Below are 11,359 nucleotides of genomic sequence, written 5' to 3' on the forward strand. Positions count from 1 at the left end.
TTTGATTTGCTATAATTGATTTATTATTATTTGTAACGCTGAAAAGCAGAGTTCATGTCAATGAAATCCCAAATAGTTTGGAAAAAGAAATGCATGTATTTGATTGATACATTGCTGTACCATGTGCTGAGTGTCTATTATCATTTTTTATATTCCTTTTCCTCTATTTTCTTTAGAATGTTGACAAGCTTCAGGAGCATGATGTTGTCAAACAGCTTGGAAGTATTCTCAAGACCAATGTTAGGGCGTGTAAGGCAATCGGTCATCCTTTTGTAATACAGGTGAGACACCTTAAAATTTATCATGTTCAGCGTCTATATCAGTCATTGGGCGAGTGTAATGATGCAGGTTATCTAGGCATTCTCTTAACCTAAGAATACATTTTGTAAAGGCCAGTCTATATAAAATGTTATGATTCTGATCAGATTGGCGATGAGTTTCGATTGTTATGTGTTTGTCATGAATGGCTAAGCTTATCTGGAGGAAGTTGCTTGTATTTATAGTTTGAGGATTTTCCTTCTGCCAAAGGTTCATGGCTGAGGTAATTTCATTTTAGCATTTTCAAAACAACTTTCAAAATTAACTTTGTGATATTCAATTATTGATTTATCTCTTATCAAAATAATGTTCATTATCTTTATCCTTTCACGATGTTAAGTTATCTATATATATGTAATATTTTAGTGTGTAATTAGATTAACATACGTGTGGGAGCATATGCCACTGAGTGGCAATTTACTTTTGTAAACATGAACAGCTTTGGTTTGGGTTGTTCATTCCAATTTTAAGAGAACAGTTGGAGAATGATGACTTTAATACTGCTATTCCAATAATAATAATAATAAAATAGAGTTTTTCTAAAGCGCCAAATCCACATTGATTATGTGCTCAAGGCGCTGAATAAAGGAAATAAGAAAGATGACATGGAGTGGGAAGATCCATTCCAAGGGTTACGAGTACTTCTACAAGATTCACCAGATCATTGAACTACTGTTCGTATACTTCTTCTTTTTTTTTTACTTTGAAAGGTGTATCCCAAATTGGCTTTCTTTTCATTATACTGAGTTCCAATTTCCTATTTTTGCCCCTACTAAATGTAATCTTTTATATGGATATGTATCAGCTCGGGTTGCAAATGGCTGGAAACAAAGTTTGGGGGATTTTTTAGCTGCCAGGAATTTTGCAACCCAAGTATTAACATACTACTGTTTATGGATTCAGTTCAATTGGTAGTATTATTGAAATATCTGTTTGTTATTTGCAGCTTGGAAGGATATACCTGGACATGCTAAATGTGTACAAGTGTATGAGTGAGAACATCTCGGGAGCTATCCAGCAGAACGGAGTACAAGTGACCAAACAGCCCGTCATCCGAAGTATGAGAACAGTCAAGAAGGAAACACTCAAGCTCATCTCTGGATGGGTCAGTCGGTCCAATGACCCACAAATGGTATGAGATGTTTAATCCCTTCCCCTCGGATCAAAATCCAATATAAATTTTATTCAACTTTGTAATGAAGGCTGAACTGCCATTGAATTCACAATGAGTAAACATACATTGCACATGCGTGAGGATGATTTCAATCACAGTAACAATACTTATTCAATTTTAAAATAATGATTCAAATTCAAAAAATGATATTGATTTACAACAATGATTTCAGATTCATTTTTTTTTTCTTTTACATCATTTTTTGTTGCCCTCCCCATATTATTGTTAAAATCAACTCTTGCTTGTGTATCACTTATGCTTGCACTCGCCACGAGAGGCCTTTATATTCTGATCATGTATGCACTGGACTTAGAACAATACTGCCAAAGCATGGCATCTCAAAGCGCTTTCTTTATCTCGTTTAAAAAGGAACCAGAGTCTCAGAAAAGATATAGATAGATATTAACTACTTGTTTTTCTCAACGTTCATATTGATGTATCGTATGCTGACTCTATTTCGTATGATTCCACTTAAAAGATATTGTAATAATCATGTTAAGAGTAAAAGCTGTCATACTCTATACTTGTAATTGATTTTGATGTTCTCAGGTCTGTGAAAACTTCATCCCTCCATTACTGGAAACAGTCTTAGTTGATTACGGAAATAATGTTCCAGATTCACGAGAACCGGAAGTACTCAGTACCATGGCAACTATTGTAAACAAGCTAGAGGTAGGTATATCAGCAAACTCTTGTAAACATGATTCGGGACAATTTTTTTTTAATGCAGAAAAAGACATTTACCCCATAGTCTAAATTCTGTTTCACTGCTGTTCTTGTGTAACTATATCTAAAATTCAACACAGAGGCTGTCTTGATAGATTGAATTTAAAACACTCCTTGTTGTCCTCATTAAACCTTATAAAGTTTTATTGACTTTAAATTCGATATTCTTTTTTTTTTCTATTTACCCATCATAAAATCCCTGTTGAAAGCAAAGTCATTTCTTATGGTCCCAAGTACCTTGAGGACAAATTTCCCTCCAAAGTGGCAAGAAAACCACCATTAATTGTGTGTGGGCTTAATACAAAATGGAATTTAGATTGAACAAATTTTATAAGAATTAAAAACCTGTCCAGAAATATATTTCCCCCCTGTTTCGATATTTCAAACAAAATATTTTGGGAAAAAATGTCTATTTGAATATTTATAAATCATTATTTCTATTATACTACCAGGGAAGCATCACAGGGGAGATTCCTACAATCTTCAACGCCGTCTTTGAGTGTACCTTAGAGATGATCAACAAAGACTTTGAAGAGTTTCCTGAGCACAGAACAAACTTCTTCCTTCTCCTTCAAGCTGTCAACAACCATTGTTTCACAGCTCTTCTCAAGATCTCAGCCGTCCAATTCAAGCTCGTCCTCAACTCCATCGTATGGGCTGTCAAGCACACAATGAGGAATGTCGCGGACACGGGTACGTTTCTTTGAGACTGACTGCTTCCTTTACCAATTTACATCCAATTTTTAGGTATTCATTTAGTAAGATACTATAGAAATTAAATTGAAATCCAAGAATACCATACTATCACGTATATGCATATGAATTTAGAATATGCCCTTTGCAAAATATAGAGAAAATATCAAGTGAAATAAAGTGTTTTTTAATACTTTGAATAATCAATAATGATAATGTCATATTTACATAAGGTTCTCCCAGCAGCCACTGCTTTACATCATAATGTTATTATTACCCTCACTTCATTCTTATTAATTAGATGATAATTATTTGTTAAATCCTCTGAAATAGTCCAGACATAAGGCTTAAGTTAGTTGTAACTTCATGTTTTTAAGGAGAAATGCTTTCAATAACATCACTCGCTTATAAATTGTTCATAATCGCTATTCAAGGTAATAATTGAGTTTGTTGAAGAAACATATCATTACTCGGTATTGTTCGATATACACTGTTATTAATGATTAGTTGCCAGTGTGTTTTAGTTGTATGTACTAAGATAAATTTATATGTCTTCCCTATCTCATCCTACAGGTTTATCAATATTGTATGGATTGCTGCAGAATGTATGGCAAGATCCGACCGTAGCACAGAGCTTCTATCAGACATACTACACAGACATCTTACAACATGTGCTCTCGGTAGTCACAGATACATCGCACACAGCAGGTAAACAATAGTGATATTTATAGGGCACTTTATATGGATGTTTCAAAGTGCATCTGTGGGCTGACTTACTGATATAAACAATGAATCCATTAATGAAAAAAATACAAGGCTGGGATGGGTCGACTATATAATAATATCACTATACTAGTAATGGTTGTTGTTTTCCTCCTATTGACCATTTGATATGCCTGCCATCATGTTTATGTTTATTTCTTCCTTTAGTAAATGAATTTCGCATGGAGTATAACATGCTAATATTAAGTAAAATCAAGTGAAAAAATTGCCTACATCTTTAATAAGTCTTCATTTTTTCACATTCTACAGTATGAATATGATATTTTAGATTGTGCCTGATTTCATATTTGTTAAGTTATTCAGAGTGGTGAATACCACCGCTCTGAATAACTTAACAAATATGAAATCAAACACAATTCATTTACTACAGAAATTTTATGTCAGTGTTCTGTTATGTGAGTCTGCCTCAGTAAAATCTGTTTGAACTGTAGAAATATGTCCAACGTGGCCAAAATTTTACACAGAGGAGGGAGATACTACATGATTTGCATAACTTCACTGATAAATAAATACCTGCCAAACATTCATATTAAATAGGAATATTCCTAGTTTTGGGGGAAGAAAATTGTTTTGTTCTTTATTTTTAATCCCATTTCTATGAAAATCTTTCTGTAGTATTAAATAGGAAATTTAAGAATGTTCCTATTTCTGGAAATTCCTTTGTTATTTGTCCTTATCTATTTCTTGACTATCAGTGTTAATAGGCATGTAAATATGGGCCCCGTCTTACAAAGAGTCACGATTGACCCAATCAATCGTAACTCTATGGAAATCCATCAGTGTCATAATTTTTTCTACAGGAAATGTGCAAAATGTCCTTTGTAAACAAAGGAGAACACATCGAACTGTCAAGTAATCAATGAAATTATGGATGTACATTCATATCTAGAAAGATTTTGAGCAAACATGCATTGTATATGTTGACTTTGCTGGCTTTCCATAGTTGCGATAGTTCGGATCAATCGCAACTCTTTGTAAGACGGGCCCATGGTTTGATTTCTGTGTTAAGTACACTTATGCAGACTTGACTGTTGTTTCATATTTTACGTTTGATTGCAGGTCTAACCCAGCATGCTACCATCCTGGCATACATGTTCAGCATTGTGGAAAACTCCAAGATCACCAAACCTCTGAGTGCCACGCAAGGAGAGAGAAGCAATGAGCTCTATATCAAAGACTTCACTGCCGGCCTCCTCAAGGCTGCCTTCCCCCACTTACAAGCGTGAGTACAATTGCTGGTTGACCTTGGGTATCTTGTCACAGGGGTGTGAGAGTTCAGATTTTTATCCGATTTCAGATTTTTTTTCGTTTTGATTTTCAGCTTATTTTTGGCTTTCCTCTGTACAAAAAGTATGGGAGCTCTTTCTATGTCAGACTTTTTCTACAAGTTTCAGCTTTTTTCAGATCTTTTTATTTGTGACCACTCACACCCCTGCCTTGTCAACAAAAGTTTGTGCCATGTCTTTAGCAGGAATCTCGCTTTAATGGCACTATGCATCTTTTTCCGAGCGGTTTTCCTGCATTCCTCATTGTTTTGCCAGTGACGAAGTGTGAGAATTGGTAATGAAGGCAGTTTGCGAAATTTCCCACATGCAATTTTACACGCTTGAACAGTTAAGGAGAGTGGTCGACTGTCCTGTGTAATACCTGTGCCTATTCTAGCGATAATGTTCTGGTTCTAGATGGTAATGAGAATCAACTCGTGTATTTGGGGGGGGGGGGTGGGGTCATACTTCTGAGGAAAGATTATCAAAATTTGTAACTACCATATGTTACATGTATATATGTTTTGATGTTTGTAGGCCTCAGATCAAGTTGTTTGTGACTGGACTGTTCAGCTTGAACCAAGACATACCAGCATTCAAGGAACATCTGAGGGATTTCTTGGTGCAAATCAAGGTAAAGTCAACAGTTTCCTTCCTTTGAAGGCTTCCATGACATTTGCTCAGACTGCGACAATTGCTCGATTATAAGACCATATTGTTAGTAGACCAAGTGGATACATATCCCATATTCATATGATGCAATACAACTATATTTGTTGGTGATCTTGTCAATAGCAATATCTCAGTGTTAAAACATTTATTTGTTACCAAAATGTGTGAGAGAAAGAAGATGTAAGTTGATCATTTGCTGTATGTTATGGTCATTTTTTTAAATAGAATTATGTTTGAATAAATCAGCCTTTTTTAAATGAGTTGAAGTCATTTTTCAGACCAGGTTTTTCAAATCATATTCATTTGCATGAAAGTCCTAAGTCAAACAGATTTCTGTGGTCCAAACGTGGAGTAGTTTTGACAGAGCAGAATGTGATTTTAATTGGAATCCATGGTTGTTTTTTTTTAGGTATATCCAAAGAAGTTTGTTTGCAGGAGCCGTTTTCAATCTTCATTCATTTCAATTTCCTGTGAAGTTCGCTCCAATAAATGAAAAAAAGTGCCTGATTTTATACATCAGTGCAGTGTGATGATGTGAAAATCAGAGCTGCCAAGTAGAACTGGTTTTCAGTAATTATTACTGAAAAATGAGAAAGAATACTGGTGGTTTCATGCAAGTTACTGATTTCTAAAGTTTCAGTTTATGTGTTGCCCTATAGTATTTTTGTGAAAATACTGATTTTCTTACTAAAATACCGATTTTCAGCCTTTAAAATACTGAAATGTTCTTGATTAGTAGGTTGGCATCTCTGGAAAATGATATGAATATTCATACCCACTTTGTTTGATATCCTTTCAGGAGGTAGCTGGAGACGATACAACTGACCTATTCTTAGAAGAAAGAGAAGCCGATCTGAGGCATGCAGAGGAAGAAAAGAGGAAGATTCAACTATCTGTACCAGGTATTATCAATCCTCACGACATGCCAGAAGAGATGCAGGACTAGATCATGGCCTCCATCCACTCAAGAGATGAATTAAGAAGTGTCCTTTGCAATCTCAATATTCACTGATCTTGATTATCAACTTTTGCTGCAATACCAAGTCGTTCAAGCCAGATGCAGTCGGTCATTTGCAGATTAGATTAGATGTCCCAAAACAGTTTTGGAACCGTGTTATGTAGTCACTATTTCATCTTTGCGTCATCAGGTACAGTGAAACAGAACCAACTAAAATCCTTTAGTCCAGTCATTGAATGGCAGTTATTGACTGTGTTACAGTGTCACCTAAGACTTGAAGTAGCCATCGAGGAGGCAGCTCGGAAAAGTTGTAAACAATAAAGTCAGAATCAACTTCAATTTTGATTTTGAATCAAGTTGATGGTTTGGTTTTGATTGATGGCTTAGACGACATTCAGGAACTGGTACTCATTAATCTACATCTCCCCATTTGTAAAGGTATTAAATCCACTCTGAAGACTTGATTGATGTTGTTAGTTACCAAGTTACCAAATCAAACCCCTTTATTTGCATAGCTCTCTCAGACCGATCGTTAGCGATAATCATTTTATGGTGTAGTTTTCCTTTGGGCGCTTCACATATTATTCCCTTATTACACCACTTAATGAATCATGCATTTTTTTGTGATTTATATTGATAAGTCGGGTTGCCACAATCTGAAATAGTGTTATGTCTGTTTATTAAAACAGATAAAGAGTTGGACACTGTTTTCTGGTCAAAGTTTATATTCTAATATTGCATATATGTGTTAAGAAATGTATTCATATGATTTCTGCTGATGGGAACTCTGCGGTTCGTCAGCAGAGTTTGTGTTCTTGTACCTTTTTTTGAACTCTGTATAAAAGTATTTCAAATTCTGACTGTGCCATGATAGCTAACTTAATGCCATTTAGGTATGGCTTGAGTTTGTACTAAGCAGTATTGGTAATGAACTATCCCCAAATCAAGGTTTAATTGCTCTGATTTTTCTTGAGATTAAGTACTTTAATTTCTTTATGGTATATATTTTCCATGATAGCATAAGTAGCAAAGAAATATTTTTGTTTTTAAATGGTAGATTCCAATATGCCTCATTTAATATCACAAGTCTTTTAATGTAGGCTGAATTTTCTGTTTTATATAAAAATGTTTTCTTTACGTTGCTATATCAGAATGTGTCTTTTTTTTTTTTTTCTTTCTTTTTTTGTAGAAATCGGTGTTCAATTATGTTCATTTCATGAATTCAGATATGAAACACATCCGGATATGATTACTATTGGTTGTTTTTTCTGTAATTCGTTTTGAAATGGCCTTAAGCTGCCTTATCACATCTTTCCTCGCAAACCTTGCGTGGGACTTGCAGGTAACTATTTTGCTACCTACAAGTCGCCCGCAGGTGGCCTGCATTGATGGTATCTCACGCAGTTGCCCGCAGTAGTGCGCACATGTCTGATTTGCCTGCTGAAACGTTTTGAACGTGTTCAAAACTTGTTGCAGATGATTGCCCCCCCCCCCCCCCCACGTACCCACAAGGCTTGCATTAGAGTGATGTGACAAGGCCTAAAGATGTAGACTTGGAACTTTTTGATGATCGCATCATTGTTGAGATAATGCAGAAATTGTGACAAAGTTTGGAAGACACTCATTGTTTCATCTTGATAATTCACTCAAACCTAGTATTGCCTGGTTAGATATAAGTAGAAATGATATTCTCTATATTCCCACAGGAACCTTTAGTAGCATTCAGCCCGGGGACAAATGGAATTTCTTTCCTTGCTTCTGAAGTACTTTAGTCTTTAGTTTTCCAAGTCATTCCCCATCATTGAAATTGTGCTGTGTGCTAGCTGATACTGATTTCGTACAAGTTTAAAAATATTTGTTTTCAATTGTTCTTGTTTAATTCAAGCTTAATCAGTACTTTGATTTTGGTACTTGAAGGTTCAATCTACAGTTCTTCAAACCATATTTTTTTTTGTTATAAACCATTTAATTACACAAAAATAGCCACATTTCTCAAGATGAGCTAATTTCGGCCATACCACTGTTTAACTTCTTTACTTCAATTTGTATTTTGTTTTTTGTATTTTTTATATTAAGTTAAGTTACTGTTATTCTTTGTTCATATTTTCCACATTTATGTAGGTATGTATGTATTGAACTGAAAATTATTGATGATTTTCTTCATCATTGTGTACATAGACCTAATGTTGTCAGATACATGTTGATTGCTAAATACTATCACTGTGTGATAGCCAACTGCATTCATGAGGTGCTGCATTTGTAAAATACAATGGCCAAGCATGCATATTTTCATCAACTTTTTTTTCTAAATTGGAAGATTTTCCAGTTTTTGTATAGCAGAATTATCAATGCTTCTCAGAAGATTCTGGCAATTCCTGATTCGAAGCATTGGATTGGTATGTTGAATTGTTCAAACATTGTTTGATAGAAAAACACAGTAACACATTATAACGCAAGTGTATGTAAATATTATATTTTGCCATCGTGTTCTTCATTTCAAACCTTATGTTTCTAAGAGAAAGAAGAATATTCTTTTCAATATCAGTAATTGTGCTCCAAATTACATGTATTGACATTCTCTAAAAATAATTAATTGTGATATTCTGTGTTTATAACTTTAGGTAGAGAATGCATGCATCCGTTAGAAACGGTGACTTTAGACAGTGTAGTGGGGTAATGAATCTGTGTCCTTGGATAATAATACTTTTTATTTCATCTACGTTGTTGTCTTCCCAAGCAGGAAGCTACCGGACGAATTTCAAACAAAGTAAGGATTCCAAACATGAGTAGCTAATTATTTTGCAATTGCAGTCCCATGTATGTTTGGTCATTTGTTGATAACCAGGCATCAATATCCATTTATAAGCATTGGTGTGTTCTACATAATGTTGTCAGTATAATCTGCTGTTTTGAAAACAGACTATGATAAAGAGCATCAAAGGAAAATATGAATTATGATCTTTGATGTGATATCTTCATGAACAAGTTTTTCTTATTTGCCTTTGAGTAGCTGCATAACACAGCTACAGGAATACCCTTCCACAAAGTTCCCCTAGATACGGTTGATAGTTTTTTGTCTGATTTTTCAGTTCTCATTAATTTGTACTCTCCCAAGAAATAAATGCTAAATACAGTAAGAATAGTAACCATGCATATGAATTCTAAACACAGCTTCTCAGTGTCATTAGCGATTAGAAATTAGACTAATTACCAATATACTTGTACACGTTGCCAAAGTTCTAAATTGTACATATCGTAATTTGAATATTTTGCGCATTCAAAATGCAGTATAACCTTTTAAAGATATCCTACTGTTACTGTGTAAGGTATCATGGTACTTATAAATGATGGAGTGTGTGTGTATGTAGGAGCCATGACTTTTAAGTCCTCCAGTAATTGTTATCCTCACCCTCGTAATCTCATTTGTAAAAATATACAAGAAAATGTTTGTACAGACAAAATTGTGACAAATCATAATGTTGTGTTCTTCTCTGTAATGTTTCGAGGTGATTCAAATTATGTTTTATTATAAGTGTTGCGATGCCCTGTTCTAATGTTCAAATAACAGCTGATTATATATTAAGTTCCAAGAGAATTTAATTTTCTGTTCATTAGTGAAGACATGTTTTGATTGTTTCCTTGTAGGGTAAATGATTGTAATGTACATAAAAGAACACAACCTATTTTGTTAACTTTTCTAGACTGCATAGATATGTGATGCATTGTGATTCATTGCACGTGGAACATATTACACGGTCCCCGTTGAATATAGGCAATTTTTATTTTTTATTATTTTCATTGGAATGTTACAAATGTTCGAACCATACAATATGTCTGATGAGCCAGGAAGCTACTGCACATTTCAAACTCATTTTTGAGCAGGAAATGGTCTGTTTTAAAAGTGTTCTCCTGCTTTCGAGATCCTTTGATGATTAACCTACATTGAAAAGGTGTAAATCCAGAAGATCTTTACTCTTACCTTTTGCAGTGGTATCTTGGGGCTCATTTTCAAAGAACTGCATTTTCAATGATTATGTCAATATAAGATTTTTTTTTTATCTTTCATTTTGTAGATGTTTACCACGATTGCATATGTATATGAATGTTTGAGACAAAAACAATAAAATATACAAATTAAAAAATGAAGGAATCCTCTTTTGTAATGTTCATTCTTTTGTGTCATTCTGTTGAACAGTTCAAGAAAGCCATAAGAGGACCATAAATTGCATGGACTAAGCTGATCATTTGATCTGAGGTGTAGAATTGTTGTTTTAGTGGCACAAAACATGGTGTAGTGTGTTTATATTATGCTTTGTCATCAAAAGGAAAAGGCACTATGACATTGGAATTGGATTGGATTGTGTGTAATAATGTCCTTTATACTAGTCTACTGCTTGCAAGTACAAGCCCTTTGAAGACAGTTCTAAGTACGTCGCCAATCAGACATCATTCGATCTTGTAGAGAAAGCATTGCTAGCCAGCTATGCCCCCCCCCTGAAGTTTAATATCTTTTAGTGGACTGCAGAAATCTGTTCAACTTGAAAAAAAAAATACTTATACAAGGTATGATTTGCATTATCTGGTCTGAAAAATTGCAGAGACTTGGGGCAAATATACTCGACTTAGAGAGAAGGGAGCTAATTGATTCTTTAAAGGTTGACCCCAGAAAAATGTTGATTTGAATCAAGAGAGAAAAATCAAACGAGCAAAAAGCTGAAAATTTCATCAAAATCGGAAGTAAAATAAGAAAGTTATGACATTTTTAAGTTT

At 34.5% G+C, this 11,359-nt stretch overlaps 1 protein-coding gene across 1 annotated transcript in view; it reads left to right on the forward strand.

Moving 5' to 3' along the window:
- The window catches only part of LOC129264363 (exportin-1-like), a 28,864-nt gene extending 18,129 nt beyond the window's left edge, over positions 1 to 10,735 (forward strand). Inside the window, exons 16-23 of the mRNA XM_064102775.1 lie at positions 177 to 281; positions 1,265 to 1,450; positions 2,042 to 2,164; positions 2,671 to 2,911; positions 3,485 to 3,619; positions 4,754 to 4,916; positions 5,497 to 5,593; positions 6,431 to 10,735. Coding sequence (XP_063958845.1) covers positions 177 to 281; positions 1,265 to 1,450; positions 2,042 to 2,164; positions 2,671 to 2,911; positions 3,485 to 3,619; positions 4,754 to 4,916; positions 5,497 to 5,593; positions 6,431 to 6,577 — 1,197 coding nt within the window. The 3' untranslated portion in view covers positions 6,578 to 10,735. The remainder of the gene's footprint in view (positions 1 to 176; positions 282 to 1,264; positions 1,451 to 2,041; positions 2,165 to 2,670; positions 2,912 to 3,484; positions 3,620 to 4,753; positions 4,917 to 5,496; positions 5,594 to 6,430) is intronic.
- The last annotated feature ends 624 nt before the right edge of the window (positions 10,736 to 11,359 follow it).

The sequence above is a fragment of the Lytechinus pictus genome, chromosome 7, assembly GCF_037042905.1.
Source record: "Lytechinus pictus isolate F3 Inbred chromosome 7, Lp3.0, whole genome shotgun sequence".
Lineage (NCBI taxonomy): Eukaryota > Metazoa > Echinodermata > Echinoidea > Temnopleuroida > Toxopneustidae > Lytechinus > Lytechinus pictus.